Source organism: Ceratotherium simum, chromosome 23, assembly GCF_057802395.1.
Source record: "Ceratotherium simum simum isolate JZ-2026a chromosome 23, ASM5780239v1, whole genome shotgun sequence".
Classification (NCBI taxonomy): Eukaryota; Metazoa; Chordata; class Mammalia; order Perissodactyla; family Rhinocerotidae; genus Ceratotherium; species Ceratotherium simum.
In genome coordinates this window covers 35,103,365-35,120,618 of record NC_141922.1, presented here as the reverse complement: position 1 = coordinate 35,120,618, position 17,254 = coordinate 35,103,365, and the positions used below count along the sequence as shown (strand labels likewise).

At 40.0% G+C, this 17,254-nt stretch overlaps 1 protein-coding gene across 2 annotated transcripts in view; it reads right to left on the bottom strand.

Moving 5' to 3' along the window:
- Nucleotides 1–1,704: 1,704 nt before the first annotated feature.
- The window catches only part of DPYS (dihydropyrimidinase), a 78,425-nt gene continuing 62,875 nt past the window's right edge, over nt 1,705–17,254 (bottom strand). The window contains exons 8-10 of one of the 2 annotated variants that reach the window (XM_087447554.1): nt 12,419–12,626; nt 3,471–3,601; nt 1,705–2,128 (exon numbers count right to left, since the gene is read on the bottom strand). In XM_087447554.1, the coding sequence (XP_087303680.1) occupies nt 3,497–3,601; nt 12,419–12,626 (313 nt within the window). In that variant the 3' untranslated portion in view covers nt 1,705–2,128; nt 3,471–3,496. Of the gene's footprint in view, nt 2,798–3,470; nt 3,602–12,418; nt 12,627–17,254 lie in introns of both variants that reach the window. The other variant, XM_014788108.2, reaches the window with a different exon arrangement.

Sequence of the window (17,254 nt, the reverse complement as noted above, 5' to 3'; positions counted from 1 at the left end):
TCTAGGACACTGGTTATCTTGGGGGAGGAAGAGGAAATGAACAGGGAGAAGAGCACAGGGCATTTCAACTGTGCTGGTGAAGTTTTATTTCTTGAATAGGATGATAGGTACATAGGTGTGATTCTGTTAATTTTTTGGCTTTTTGTATGTTTTGATAAACTCATTTTAACTAAAACAATTGCTCAAGGCCTCACAGCTAGTAAAGAGGAGTTTAGAGCCCACACTTTTTTGCTTCCCAGTGCATCATGCTGCCCATGGGAGGAAGCAGGCAAATGAGGGTAAATATCGAGAAGGAATGCTGCTCATTCCATCTATGCTTTGTACAGACCTTGAGAAGACAATTGTTTAGTGACAAAGGGACCTTACTTTGTATACCAGAGGCAATCCTGAAAACATGCTATTAAATATTAGTAGCTTGAATCATGTTTTCCCATTATCTTATGTTATTTAGAACTATGTTTCTACACAAATATTTGTGACAATGCGGAATAAAAGCAACAAAGGGGTCCCCACATTCATTTCAAATGACCTTGTCGATGCAGAAACCTATAGCTATTTCATTCTCCCAAACAGATCTATCAAATAGATAATGAATCTGTGCTCTTCATTTAAAGCACTCTTACACTAAAATACTCTACAAAGTTTGTCCCTATTTTGTTGAGAGTTCTCACTAACGTCATCTGTAATCATCTAGGAACTTAGCAGGGACTCCTTCGCTTCCTCCTTTATTTAAAAATTAATAAACATCCATTGAATGCCCATCAATTGCAGGCCACTCTGGTAGATGCCGGGGAAATGATGGGGAACCAGACAGGCCCTGCCCTGAATGAGCTTTCAGTTCCTGGAGGAGGCAGAGAAGTGAGGCAAGTAATCATGATACAATGAGATGTGGTGCTGTGATGGGCACATGCTGGGTCCCACCAGGGAGGAGCGTAAGAGAGGGACCTAACCTTGTCAGGTCGAATCTGGGGGAGCCTCTGAGAGGGGTGATATTTAAGCTGAACACTAAAGGATGAGTGGGAATTGGCTTGTGGATAAGAAGGCTATTTAATTATTTCTTTTCAGAGGATTTAGTCACCTTATTGTGGAGTTTCTATTGTCAACCAAAGTGGAGGAGAAAAATAATAATATGTTTTAAGGTATCTTTTACTTGAGAAAAAAGAGCTGTGATCCTTCTTCAGATGTAGTTCACTGTCCTTTTTTCTGTGTTCAAAACAAATCACAACTGAGTAAACTAGATTCCTACCACCCTTTGTCAAAGGTGCGAATTCACCTCTGATCTAAGTGAGTAAGCTGGGGGCAGGTGTACCTGCGATGAGAGCATAATTGCCCTGATTTTACTCCACGGTTTTAAATCCCTGTTGTTGTAGGAGAAGAAATACAAGCTCAGTTTCTCTGCACAGTCCAGACCAGGAAGCGGAGTGGAGGGAAGGTACCACTGCAGTATCTTGCACCATGCTGATTCCATTTCATTCCCTCAGACTCTGAGTTCATCAGTGTGATTGAATAATTTGCCCCGGAGTTACTCTAAGGTTGAGTATCCAGTTTGATTACATGGGGTTTGCTGAGGGACCTGATTTCCAGGAGTTGCTAAAACAGATGTTGCACAGGAAATTATGCTTTTGAATCAAAACCAACCTCCCAGAGTCCCAATCTTACTAGCTGGAAGAAGACACACATAACTCAGATAACAGGATATAAAATGAAATCTAAATATTTATTAATCATATGAAGATCTAAATGTTTATGAATTATAATGGAATGTAAAATCACAGAGTTAGCTATTTTTAAACACACGCAGCCATTAAAAAAACTTTAAACAAGGAAGTGATTTTTAAAAACTCAAAGTAAGAAATCTAGTACAAGCCCAGATGACTTTTTAAAGTATCATCAATGAATTTTCACACAGCCCTTCCATCACAATAATATTCATTTATATCTTCAATCTTACACAGCAACAAAGTCATAGTGAGAAAGACAGCAATTGCTTCTGAAAGGAAATCAAAGAGGCCTAGAGCGATTATTCTTTCAAAAGGATCTTGGGGAGTTGAAATAAGGCCTGCTTCTCCACGGGCTGATGACATTTAACTGTGATGGGAACAGCAGCATCCTTTTCTCTGATTTTTACCTTTGAACACAATAAAAGGAACTTAGCGTTAACGTTCTCCCTCACAAAGAGATGCAGAACTCAAGTCTAACCTCCAAGAAATGCTATAATCAAAGTAAACACTAATCCTGCTCCTACAAACGCTGTTAATAGCATGTTATAGCATTCAATAGATTTCTTCCTCTTGCTAATCTTCCTCTGAATTTTTAATACGATCTTCCTGGATTGGAAGAATAATGCCAATAGTCAGGAAATAACAAAAAACCTGAAACTTTTGGCTCTATAGCATTGATAAAGACTCACAACATTCAACAATGAAAGAGAGCACAGCACTGAGTACACGGGGCCTCATTATTCAAGTCACGGGGTTTATGCGGGGAAGCACAGGTTATCATAATGTGAAAATGTGCAGTGCCTAACTGGGTATAAAACTAGTCCTCTGACAAACAGTGTCCCTAATGAACACAAACACCTATCCCCATCCATCATGTCAACCTCTTGTGCGAGTCTTTTGTAGATGCTATGTGTTGAAACATCTGGAAACGTATCACAAATTTTAAAAAATTTAGAGTCTAGTGAAATTGCAAAACTGGCAAAACGTAGATTTAATGAAGTCATGGAAGTGATGTCAGAGAGATGCTCAAGTCATAGCAAAGCCACTGTCAAGTAGGCATCTGGACCAGAAGACAACTGAAAAAAAGAAAATTGACAAGAATGATACTAATAGGTGCTTCAAAAAAGAAAGATCTGAATGTCAAAAGACTAAGAGAAAACTGATGAAGCACTCAAATATTTTTGAAAAATGATCATATCTATAACATTATTCCAAAAACTAAGTGTGGAATAAAGTACATCAAATACTATCAAATAATGTTCCTGAAAAATTATACCCCCAAAAGCAACATTTGATTCATTTTTCATTCATTCTAAGTTCTAGAACATAGTTGCATTTACAATACCAAGACTTGTTTTCCCAGATAAAGTCCTAATCAAACAATTTATGTATTTTGACCATGAAACTATACTCTCTGTTTTAAGTGGTGCCAACTTTCCTCGATCACAGGTCCCTCTGTATGTTACCAGCCTACTCGCCTCTTGCTCAGATTTGATTCTTCAAGGCTCTGCTGTTTCCTGACATCTCAGAGAATAAATCTGTAGCTAGCCCAAAGCCTGCCTCCATCTGGAGGCTCATCTAAGTGTTCTGCATCAGAAGGTTTTTTATCAGTCTTCCCTTGGCTAAACTGTTCTTGAGTCTTATGTCACTTTGACCTTGAGCTTGGATTCTTCAAACGCTTTTGAAGAGAGAGATGCTAATTTCATATGTTGTCATGCAGGAATACTTTCATTGCCCACCGTCTCTTACCAACAGCACCCAGCTCAGGAGTGAGCCTATTTCGTGGTCTCTGCTGTGGAGTCTTCTTTTGTCCCTCTGGATTTCAGTGTGACGACTTCTCCTTTATAGGGCTCCCGCTCCACGGGGGTAGGTGTGCAAGTCTGAAACAGAACATTTCATTTCTCTCTTGTGGTTTATTGACTTCTTGAATTCAAAGCTAAGTGCAGCTCCCTTAATGAACTGTGCGAGCAAAAAAGAATCTTGTGGATTTATCATGTTCCTCCCACCCCCGTGCCCTTTCACAGCAATTCCTGGCAACCTTGGGTACCTGCGTTGCCCCGCTCTTTGCTGGTGTTAATCTGTGTCAGACAGAGGCCCAGGGAACGTCTTCCAATGATCATTCTCTCCACTGCAACTTAAATTGGGGCCTCTGCCATATCCTCCCACTCTTCTGAGTTCTATTACCATCTTACAGTCCTTTCAAACATTCTACCTTTCTTCTAGTTTCAATCCTAGATGTGTGGATCCCTAGACTGCTTTGTAGTACCTCTCCTGAGACTCAGCATTTTGGTTCAGATTCCGGCAATTTGTGTGTGCTTTTTCTCATTTTCTATTGCCTCTGTGTAACAGGCTTCCACAGAATCTCACATCTCTAACTACACCTCTTTGGTGGCCAACTGTGCAGCAGATCTCTGGGCTGGATTCAGCTAGAGTTACTTCAGTGCTTGAGCAGAGATTCAAAATCTAGTCTTTGTAAACTAAGGAAGTCACAAGAAGTAACTGAATCATACTGTCTGTAAACGTGGACACAAATTCACTGACAAGTCAAGAGGCAGCAAACCACAGTGATCACATTGCCTGGGCATGTTACTCAGCAGTGTGCTTCCGTTCCCTCGGCCGTCAACTGGGGATAATGGCAGCACCTACTTCATAGGGTGTGCTTCATAGGGTGTGAGGATTACATGTTGAGAGGATTAAATATAAGTAAAACATGTAGAATAATGCCTAGCATATAACAAACTCTTAACAAATAAATAAATATGTGTGTCTACACATACACACACAAATAATAACATTTATCTTATTTTGACCACCAAAACTAATATATTGTAGTGATCAACAATGTGTGCTTTGGAGTAAGACAGATCTAAGCGTGAATTCTAGCTCTGCCATTTGCTAGTTGTAGGAAACTGGCAAGTTAATAAATCCCTCTGCGCCTACTCACTCACCTATGAAATGGAGGGAATAAAACCCCTCTCCCAGGCACATGAGATCTCCCAAACACAAAGCATTTCCTTCTTTCATTCAGTAGATATTTATTGAGCACACACAGCCCCAGATGTTTTGCCAGGCACGAGGATAAAGTAAAGAACAAGACAGAGCATCCCTACAGCTGTGGAGCTTGAAGCATGGTGTTAGGCGCACAGCAAGCACTCAGTCAACGGCAGGACCCTGCCCTCCGCTCACCAGTCTAGCCTCTGTCCTCTTTCTGTGTCTGGTTAGATGCTTTGCTGGACTTCCATTTTGGCTCACTATTGACTCAGGCCTTTTCTTCACCCTAGATCCCATCATCACCTTGAGGAACATCGACACCAGGAAATGGAGTACCAGCCTCCCATTGCTGCCACCCAGCCCTGGACATTGTGGTCACCTGGAGCCAATCGACATCTGGAAATTTAAACTCAATACCCCACTCTCTGACCACATCCTCCCTTTCAGGTCTTCGGTCTCCGGGTTTTTTCCTCTCCTGGTTTACTTTCCAAGCCAGGCTGAATGATATATCACTTAAACCTAGGGCGACCGTATAATTTATCATCCAAACTGGAACACTTCTGAGAATGTAAAGGGCACTAAACACAATTAACAGGCATAATCCAGGACTGGCCAAGCAAACCAGGATTTATTTCCACCTCCCCTCAACCACTCTCTTGCCTGCAATCTAAAGGGTCTTGCCTTTCTCTCTTTTCCTTTCGGCATTTGCACTCAGCAAAACCTGTGGCATATTTCAGTTCAATCATCAGCCTTTTCCACAGCCAAGAGCCCCCGGAGAAATGACATAAGTGGGCAGATCTTTGTGTCACCTGCCTTGTGCTGTGTGTCCCTCATCAGCTCCCACTCCATCTCGCTTTTTCCTCAACAGTTCCTTCGAAACTTCAGTGCTTGTGGTTTTTAGCTGCTACTTTTTTGTCTCTCCTGGACTCCTCCTTGGGCACTGATGGCCAACATCAATGATTTAGGCGGGACCATCAAGGCCAAGCCCCTTCCTCCTCACTCAGGGCTGGGCTTGCCCCACAAGCTGGATGGTCCCTCGGAGGGTCCTTCCCTGAACCCAGCTGCAGGCTCAGGGACTGCAGTACATGACTCAAACCAGGCGAATCAGTCTCCTTCCCACATCTTTCTGCCAGGGCCACGCCTTTGCATGCTGGCATGCCCCTCTCCTTTTTGCCTAAATAGCTCTGATTTATCCTTTATAACTCAGCCCAGGCAATCATCAGTCCAGGAAGCCTTAGCCCTCCCTGCCACATCCACTACCTCGCTTACCACATTTTCTGTAATTATCTGTTCACCTGTCTTTCCTCCAGCAGACTTGGGGCTGGTTCACTGCTGTTTCTCCATAACAAGTACTCAATAAATAGTTGATCAATTTCTACCAAGAGTGGAAGGGTGTAGGGGGAGGAGATGCCCATCTGAGCTTTCTTTCCTCTTTGTGTAGGTTGTCCTGGCCTGGGCTGCCTGTTTCCCTCACACTCCCTTGTTGTGCTTCACCATTTGTCTGTTCTCCAGGCTGCACTTTCTCTCTGGCTGGCTGCCTTCTGTGGCACGTCTCAACTCACCTGGTTGTCTAAGAACCCCTTCTACCTGTTCAGTCACTGCACTAGCAATGCCACAAGGCACCTCTTAACCTGGCTGGTCACACTGGTCACACTGACCACCATCAATCTCTGACCTGACCAGCCAGGTCTCATCTGCACACAGTCTCCCTCTTGATCTCCTCTGAGGCTCTGGGTGGGCAGGGACAGGTTTCTGCCAGAATGGCCATCGGATATTAACCACTCCTGCCCACCCTGCCACCTAGGAAACAAACAGCCCTCACTGGGGAGGCTTTGCTGTCCTACACTCTACAATCTTCCCCACTGATAGACAGGTTGACAGGAATCAAAGACAATTTAAGCTCCAATCTCAAGTCTCCCAGTACTTTTAACCTTTTAATATTTTCTAGTGTCCTGAGAACACACCTTCAGAAGGCTGATCTGTGTTGAGGCAACAGTGGCTGCAACACCCACACAAAGCTGGTCAGAATTAGAGGATCACAGCCCCCAGTAGTTCTTTCCATCTGGATGGTATTACTGTCAATAGAATGGCTGGAGGGTAAAGTGTGTGAGAGGCTCTCCTAAGTAATACAGAAAGCATAGATGGCACGGTGGCCAGCAGGGTGCTGGTGGTTTACTTTGGTAGATGAGAGTTCAATGTCAGTTCACAGTATTTAATGATGATTGTCATTGTGATGAGTTAATAGAAAGACAAAAATGAGAATTATATCACAATATGCAGTGCTATGAATAAATATTAATTGTAATCATCATTACATACGCATAATTGTAGAAATGCTTTTTGGTTAGCTGATCAGGAGAAAGAGGAAAATTTAACCGTATGCGTGCAGAGAGTGGAGTGCTGGGATGCTAGATGTTCTGAGACTAGCAAAACCAATAGAGAATTCTGGACCTCACAGGACTTACTGAAACCACACAGCTCACAGAGGCTAAAAAACTAAAATAGCAATAAAGACAACAGAACTTCCAAATACCAAACAGCAGACACTGGCCCAACACCAAACAGTCCTGACCAGTGACTCCCCAGAATGAAATCCATGCCTGGCTAGTGAACTGAGAATGTATACAGAGCACTCGGTACTCACTGAGCTAAGCTCTCCAGGCGACTAGAACGTGAGTAAACCCTAGGTTTAATACAGAGGATCTATAACAGTGAAAACTTGCATTTTGATAATGTTTTACAATCTACCAAGTATTTCCATTTGATCCTTGAAATACTCTGTGAGCTATTTCTCAAAGACAATGTGACAAAGCTGAGCCCTCTCATTTCAGGGCTGACTCCTCTGGGCTTGCCAGTCTAAGGGTAACTGAACCCTATGCGCAGCAGGGAAGACTGGAGGGGTTGATACCCTGAGGCTGGGGCAGGTGGCTGTGTGCTTGAGTAGGGATTAAACTATGATTAGCATGCCGCAGCGGTAGAGGTTAAAGGAACTGGCTTTGGAGGTAGAAAAATCTGGATTTGAGTTTTGATGCTGCCACTCACTAACTATGTGACCTCTCCAAGCCTCAATTTCTTAATCTATGAAATAGGGATGCTACTATTTACCCCAAGGTGTTTAAACTATGCCTGGTACGTAATTGGTCATCAATAAATATTTACTGAATGAATGTTGAACGGTTAGCTAAAACAGGAAAAAAGTAATTAGTATAATGTGTAAATGTTGACAACCAAGCTCTACTTCCCTTTTTCTTACCACCCCTAAAGCCCTGATTTTTAGCACTTGTCTATTTCTGTGGTGTAAATACTCCATGGCTGATTTTGAGCTACTAAAGTGACATCACTGAATGAGGAGTTGGGAAGAGATACACACAAGTGTTTCTCATGAGCCAAAATGAGCTGACTCCAACATATGTATCACCTTTTATAATTATTAGCAATCAATCTGAGAAAGTTATAGCAGTTGATGACATGTCTGAAATTATTTTCTCTGAGCTACCGCATTGAGAAAGACATTGACAAACTATTATTTCACAAATAGAGAACACCCATTTCAAGGACTAGATCAGCCATCCACTCAATTTTTTCTTATCTAAAAGGCAAATTATGCTTATAATTGCAAAGGTACAATGCAGTTTAAAAGCTTTGGCGCAGTCTTCTGAAACCATGCATTACTCCATGAAGCTTTTCCTGTTCTTCTATAAAATGCAATGTGACCCTTATTTTCCAGAATAGATTGGGTTGCTTATTATTGAAAAAAGAGAAAAAGAGATGACTTAAAGAAAGTCTGTACTTGCAAATTGTGGTGAAAATTATAACACTCTTAACACAAAAATTCTAAAAATAGTAACCCATTTGAGTGTAAAAAGCTATATTTTTTGGTAAAGAATTAACAGTACGTAAGTTGATTTTCTTCTTTCAAGATGCTCTTGAACATCTAAATTGTTGTTACTCTTTTTTCTTCCCCCTTTATTTCTCCTTCCTGCATCCCCCAAACCTTTTCCTTAAGACACTTTTATATATAATTGAAATATCTATTTTATTATTTTATATTTAGCAAATAAAGTTTGATGTCTCATTTTCTTAATTTTTTTTCCCCTTAAGGATCAGTTGCTTATGTGTTAAAATACATAAAGTAGCAATTCCCCAAAGCTGTCAAATTGGATAAAAATGTCATTTCTTTCCTTTGAAATTGCTCACAATATCTGATAATAGTGACAGCTACATAGCATGATGCTGATAAGTTTTATTCATCATGGACGAGAATCAAGCTCACAGATAACCCCACTATTTGGGATGAGTAGGGGGCAATCTTCTGAGTAACTTCATATAAATTTCTTTCTATGACCTAGGAAACTATAGTCTTTGCTCCTTCCATTTGCAGTTAGTTTAGTTATCAAATGCCTACTATGTACCAAGCACTGGGCATAAAAATATAGGTTGCTGCTTCAAGGAACCAACACTCTAGCCAGGAGACCAGCCGAGTTCTGGAGCTGGCAGACGCTGATGTGTCTCTACAATCTGTGCTTTGGGAGTCCAGAATGGTCAGTGATTAATTTTCTTGGGAAGGATAACAGGTGAGCAGGAGAAATGGTATGGGCCATTCCTGCTTGCCTTCAAACTCTTATCACAAAGAAATCTGAGTATTTTAAATGAAATCCAAAGCAACTGCTCTAATAACTTCATGTGAAATTGAAATCTAGAATTCCTAACAACTCTTTTTCTTAATCTTAGTATGATATTTTTCTTCTATAAAATTATCTTTGCCTAATGGAGAGAAAAAAATGTTTGAAATATCTTGAGACAACCCCCAAACCTCATTTTAGACTCTGGTAATTATACTCTGGGTCGTGAACACGATGTAGTCTACACAGAAATCGAAATATAATGATGTACACCTGAAATTTATATAATGTTATAAGCCAAATTTACATAATGTTATATACCTCAATAAAAATAAGTAATTAAAATAAAGGCCTGAAATACAGTATATAAAGAATTGTAGGATTCTGAGAATTTAAAGCATTCTAGAGCACTTGTTTACTTACTCAAAGCTTTAGGAAGTATTAAAAAAATGGATAATGATAATATCTACCATATGGCTTGTTGTGCAGATGAAGTAAAATAATGAATATAAACCACCTAGTACAGTGCCTGGCAGATAGTAAGTGCTCAGAACAACATATCTTAATAATGATAACTATTACTTATTGTTATTGCAAAAACAAGAATGCACTAGAATGCCTAAAAGGTTGATAATATCAGAAGAAAATAATAAGGAACTAAAATAACTCACAAAATTCATAGTGAACTCTTAAAAAAAGAAGTTGACATTAATTTAGCCCACAAAATATACAACAATTTGAAGAGGAGAACTGAAGAAGCCAGTCATTTGGTGATCTTTGCTGCCTCACACATTTTCCCTACAAGAGGAAGACTCAGGCAAAGTCAGTCATTTAAATACAGTCCATCAGGTGTTTCCAGTTAGTGTAGCATCCTTGCTGGTGAGCAACTGGAACTGACTACCAGGAGCAGCCCTGCCTTGGATCCACTTCAAGGGTCACATCATCTATCACCCAGTTCTGTTGATTCCACCTCCTCATCATTTCCTAAGTCTACTCCTTTCTGTTCATCCCTTGGATATTCCATGAACGAACTAGCTGCCTTCAGTGCCTCCAATTCAGAGTAATTTTTTTTGAGAGACTATTATTTCCCAAATCTAGCGTTGAGTAATTTACCTCCCATTAACTCATTTAATCCAATCTTTATGATATACAGTATTGTTTATTGCTTAAGTATATGGTTTTTGGAGTCAGATAATCACAGTTTATGTTTTGGTCCTGCCATATACGAGCTGTGTGACTTGGATAAGTTTCTTAATTTCTTGAAGCTTCAGTTTTCTAATCTTTAAAATGAGGAAAATAATACTTCCATCCCTCACAGGGTTGTTACAGTGTCAGAACCCTTAGCATAATGCCTTGCATTCAGTAAGCAGTCAGTAATTGTTAGTGTTGCTGTTATCTACCCCATAAATGTTTAGAAACACATACGATTCTTACAGTCACTACTTACCTGTCACCTGTCAGTGTCAACACTTACAAAGTAACCCTCAGCAAAATAAACTGTAACCTTAAACATTCTGAGTGAAGTATATATATATATATATATATATAAAGAATTCTAGCATCCTGAGAATTTAAAGCATTCTAGAGCAATTGTTTACTTAATCAAAGCTTTAGGAAGTGTTAAAAAAAAAAAAAAGGATAAATCTTCTATAATGGACTCTGAGAATCCACAGTAAAAATTTTTTACAAGACATTAGAGGAGAAATCAAACAGACTACCAGACCCAAATGAAATGAATCAAAAAACAGCCAGAGAACTTTAGAAAAAGAGAAGTATATTTTAAAATGGAAAAAAGATAAAGAAGCCTTAGAATCCAAGGGTTGTCAACTCTAATGTCTACACGGCCAGGTAAGGAACATTAATGAGTGAAGCCTGCTGGGTGAAAACCAGAAAGGCAGCCTCCAAAGGGCTTGACCATCCAGCTCGGGCCTCCTCTCCCCATGTGGCATTGAGGGCACAGATTGCCTCCCCCCAGCCCCAAATCCAGCAATTTAGATGGTTTTAATCTGAAGTTTTCCAACATGTTAGTGTATTTAGTGAAGTGAATTTTTAAAACACTGTGTGAAGTAAACAAAGGTGTGAAAGCCCAAAATAAATTAAGAACAAGTATCTCTTTTATAATAACAGAGTTACTTTAAAGACTGGAAGGAACTGTTTATACATTTGGTCATCAAAAGAGGAAAGCAAAGAGGCAGAATTAACATTTATTAACCTTGTGCCTTACATTTAAAAATCTCATTTGATTCTTACAACTTGTTAAGGAGGAAACGTTGTCGTCATTTCCTAGACGAGGCAACTGAGCCCAAGGAAAAGAGAGAAACTTACTCTTGGCCACACAGCTAAGAAATGGGAGGGCAAGGTAGAATTCACATTTAGATCTACCTGACCCCAAAGCACTATCATTGCTCTGGCGGTCATTAGACTGCACCTCCAGACATTCAGCTACAGGGAGCATAATTTTTCAAAGGGCAGTTGCTGAACTTGAACTCCGCCCCTTTGTTTGCACGGAGGCCACGCCTACCACTGCTGCTCCCAGCCAATGACAGCACGCCACGTAGCTGGTTGACAGGAGACTGGGCTCAAGGGCTGTCCCAACGCCTTGCTCAACCTATCTTAGACTGTATGGCAGTGTAGAAGGTTTCCATCCCTTTTTCTCTCCCTCTCTCCTTCACTGGGGTCAGACTTGAATTGCAGTCTGAGGCTCTCCCAGCCTTTCCTGGCTCCCTCCCATTTTCTCTCACAGGTGTTTCCCCTAATAAAAACGTCGCATCTTTATCCATCTGGGTGACTGCTTCTCAGAGGACCCTGACTAACCCAATTGCCAAAAGACCCCAGAGGCCCTGAACTTGCCTGGGAAAACCTGACTTGGTTCATCAGGAAACCCTGAATAGACACCAATCTGCAAGGAATGCATCCATCCAACAATGATTCTCTCTTTGAAAACTGGTATTTGCTGGAACCTCTAGTGTCGATTCTGACATCGCAGGAATGTGTAAACCGAGTCCATGTGGCAAGAACACCAACAGCATCCAGGAGCGGGTGACGGTCCAGCCCGTGGTAACAGCCCGCTCCGGTACGACTCACCTGGTCCTGCTGCTGGATCCGCTTGTAAATAGATTCAGCAAATGGCTTGCGAGGAATAAACTTCCCATCTCCTGCCGTGACATTGAAAACTCCAGCTTCATATACCACTTTGCCTCTGGAAATAGTCACGAGGGGCACCCCGTGGCAAACCATGCCCTCAAAGATGTTGAAGTTAACAGCCTGATGATGCGTTTTTGCGGAAATAGTCCTGTTTGTAAAAACAGAAGCTCCAGATTATCCCCAGCTCATCTGACAAATATAAAATATTAAAAGAATGACTTAGAAGAAAATTTAGCAACTCTATTAAGCCATAGCTTCATCACTGGAATAACTGACTTTCAGAATAGAACATAGCATTAACATTTCATTACAAAGTAATTACATTTTCTGAGAGAAAAACTCAGTAGATCACTCTTTACAGTGATTAATGAGGATGGAGTGGGTGGAAAGAGGGCATTGTCTCCCATGTTCAGATGTTTAAATTATTTTTTATTTATCTGTTTAAAGAACAAAATATTGACTGTAAAACACTTTCAACACAGATGGGTCTGATGAACACACTGACCCAACACCCAGCTCTACAGAATTTTAACTTCTCGCAGCTGCACATGAGGCTTCCTTAGTACTTCTTCCCAAATGCCATCCCTCCCTTTCCCAGAGGGAATCACCATTTGATAGTTATCAAATTGAATTTGATCAATTATCAAGGAAAATTATATCTTGAATGTCTTTCCCTTGTCTGCAGCAAAACCAGATATTTGAAGATAATAAAAATAACAAAGTATATTAGAACATAATCTCTTAGCATATTTTATGTCATGCGTTTGCATATTCATTCTCACTCTCAGTGGTTTATTAATACTTTCAATCTTACACAATATGATTAATGACTTCCAGGCTGGATATTTGGAAATGTTGGATGTCTCCTTTCCCTAAGTTTCATTAAATGGAAAAACACAGGAAGGTATCTGGCAGCAGTGAATAATATGAGCATAATCTGAATTCTGGTAGAAGTTTCTGCAAACCCTCTGAGGAATGGATTGAAGAGAGGTACTTTGCTAAAAACCCCAAGGCTGGGTCAAAGAAGAGCAAACAAAAGCTCCACCAATCCTAATCTGGAAGGGCAGAACTGGGAGATTGTGTGCTGCAGTCCTAGAAATGAACGCGACAATGTTGGCCTGGTCCTGGGCTCCAGAATCCTACACCCAACTACCTACTAGGTTTCCTAACATGCCCAAATAGAATTCTTGATTCTCAATGCCTATCACAACCCACCCACTCGAGTTTGCTCTTCCCTTGAGTTTCTCATCTCAGTAAATGACACCACCATCCACCCTTCCTCACCCCTCAAACCATCATCAAGCCTGTTGGATCTACCTTCAAAAAAAAAACCATCCCAAACCTGCCCACTTCTCTCCCTCCCCATTGCTCCACACCACTATCATCTCTCATCTGGATGACCCCAACGCCTCTCACTGACCTCTTTGTTCCCACTCTCACCCTCCTACACTCCTCACCACTCTCCACAAAGCTGCTCAAATGATCTTTTAAAAATAAAAATCATGTCATGTCACTTTCCTGCTTGAAACTCTCAATGGCTCCAGTCTGTTCCCAAGAGCCAAATAACTGTAAAAAAACACAGATCTGCTCCCCAAAAGAAATGTCAGTATGGGAAAAAAAGAATCTGCTCCCAAAGAGAAATATCAGCATGGAAAAGAAAAAGAGGAGCCTCCTGAATCTCAGGTAGATACTTTATAACACCTTATTTCACCTTTATAACACCTCTTCACCGTAGCGAGTATTTTCTATACTTTATAGGTAAATAAGTTGAAATTTGGAGAGGTTAAGTAACTTTGTCAAAGGATATGTGACTAATTGGATGAAACCGGGATCTTTTTATATTTTTAAAATTAACATACAATAAATGTGACTTTTTAAGTGTATAGTTCTATGAATTTTGACACATGTATAGATTTGTTGTCATCACAACAACCAGGACACAGAATAATTCCATTACCCCCCAAAACTCTCACTTCCCTTTGTAGTCACACCCTCCCCACCCATAACTCCTGGAAACCATTGATGTGTTCTCTATCACAACAGCTTTCTCTTTTCAAGAATGTCATATAAATGGAATCATAGAGTACGTAACCTTTTGAGACTGACTTCTTTCATTCGGCATAACTATTTTGAGATTTATTCAAATTGTTGTGTGTATCAATAGTTCATCCCTTTTTAATTGTTGAGTTGTATTCCACTGTATGGATGTACCACAGAGTGTCTATCCATTCACCTCTTCACCTGTTGAAGGACACTTGGGTTGTTTCAAGTCTTTAATGATTATGGATAGAGCTGTCATGAACATTCACGTACATGTTTTGTGTGAACACTTCTCTAGTGTAAATACCCAGGAGTGGAATTGCTGGGGCACATGGCTGGTGTACGCTGTAATAGGGGAGCTTTCAGTGGCCTTAGGAACCAAAATACTGATATAAAGAAAAGTTTAAAAGATCAGGAGGTAGGTACAAATACAATAACAATAATTTCAAAAGGAAGAGGGAAGGGTACTGATCAATAGCAAGTAATGTCACTAAAATAGGAAAATCAATAAAATATTTAAACGGTTACTGAGTATCGAATGAGTTATGAAGAGTTACGCGTTGGTGGTGAAAGATACAAACTCAAAGAAAATAAATCTTGGAAACAATACAGAGGAGCTTCAGACCTTCAGGTTAAAGTGACTTTTATGACCATCATAATCTCTCTGCGATATTTCCATCGTCTGGGCTACTGCTTTCCCACACATCACAGTTAGACTGGTGGAAGAAACTCTAGGGCTTCTTTGTAGAATGTTACATAAACATATCTGAACTGATGTATTAGTAAGGCTGCTCTCTGGAGAAAGTAAAATGCATAAAAATTCATGCTGAAATGGTTACTGAAGTACAAGATTGGGAGGCAAAAAAGGGAAAACTTTAAATCATAAAACTCTATTTTTCCTAATGGGAAATTAAGGGTTACTGACGCTCTTAGGAAAATATTCTGACAGAAGAAATGAGCTCTCTACAAAAAGATTGTGATTATGATATTGTCTAAACTATTGAAAAACTGAAGTATAACAATTTTCCAATGACTATTCAGTGAACTATTGGGCATCCATGAAAGACTAGAATTAAGAATACGCTGGGGAAGCAAAGAAAAGGATAATTATATAACATTAAATGGAAAAAAGTTATAGAAAGTATGTGCACTATATCTACAAGGAAAACATATATGCATGTAGACAAATACAAAAGGAAACATACAAAGTAATGTGTTTTGTGGGCTAGGAAAACATGAATACAAGAAAACAAATAGGAAAACAAAGGTCTATGACAGCAACATATCAAATCCGATTTCTCTGCCTCAGCCAAATAAAGGTCATTACCTTGGCTTTCTCAGCCTTGGGGTTAGCAAGAGAAAGAAGACAATTAGGCAATATCTAAGTGATTCTTTATAATAAGGCATTATGTAAATGAGGTCAAATTAACACAAAATGTAAATGCTAGGCATTATCACCAGCAGCAAAAAGAAATGTGTATCCGCTTTCACATTTGAAGGCGTCTGACAAGGTGTCATTCCTCACCCAGCTTCTTCCTTCCAGCCAGAGCTGCAATTTTCCAATTCTTGAGGAGCTTTCACACTTCCAAGTCTTTGCAGAGGCAGTTCTCTTTACCCCAAATGCCCTCCTCACTGCTCACGTCTGCCCCGTCCCTTCCCTAAGACTCCACTCAAGGGTCCTGGTCCCATGTCAATTATATCCCAATAAAGCTAGAAAGAAAAGAAAAAGAATCCTGATTCCTAGAAGCCGACCCTGAGGACCTAGGGCAAAAGTGAGCATCTTTCCTCTGTGGTTTAGCATTATCTGAATTGATTGTAATGGTCTCTTGATAAGTCCCTCTTTCTCTACTTGGTGCACACTTTAAGACAGAGACCACATTGTTTTATCCCCAGCACACAGTAAATGCTTAATAAATATTTATGAAATGAACAAAAAAGAATCACACAATTTTCCTCCTGTCGGTTTTATTTCCTGCCTCCACTGTCCTCTGGGATGTGGCTGTGTTTTGGAAACAGAATACTGAATTAAATGGGATGTAAACACCCAATCCCAAAGTTCTGTTGTATACTTAACATTTCTGGCGAGCTGTACAAATTCATTAGTAATAAATAAATAACTAAAGTAAAATTGTTATAATTATCATTCTTGGTTGCATCTTATCAAGTTATATGAAACACTTCCTCACCAATACCGAGCAATACTTAGCAATACCAATATTGTCAAAACTAATAAGTATGCGGCTATTATTACCCCATATCCCAGATGATAATGCTGAAATGGAGCTGTGTAAGACCTTGCCCAAGGTTCATACAATTTGATATTGAATGAACCTCCAAGAGGTCGCATCACTTTCACTTCTTGAGAATACTGGTATATTGGTAACTCTGTCATAAGAAGGTTAAAAAAATTGTGATACATTTTCAATATTTAATTAAGAGCTTTAAACAAAAAAAGAATGAAATATCATCACAAGATTTATAAAATTATTATAAAATGTATTTAAAATCTATTCATTACTAGTGCAGTTTGGGAAATTCCATTAATGGAATGAATACAAGTTCAAAGTCAAACAATTGCCTTTGTAAGACACCTGTTGTTCCTTTGAACACGCTTCCTCCAAGGCAGAGCCTTCTGTGCCAAGGCAGAAGCCAGGAATGTGCCTTCCCAGCTTCCTTTGCGGCTGGGGCACAGGCACATGACCTGGGCTCCTCCAAAATGGTGCCATATGCCAGACT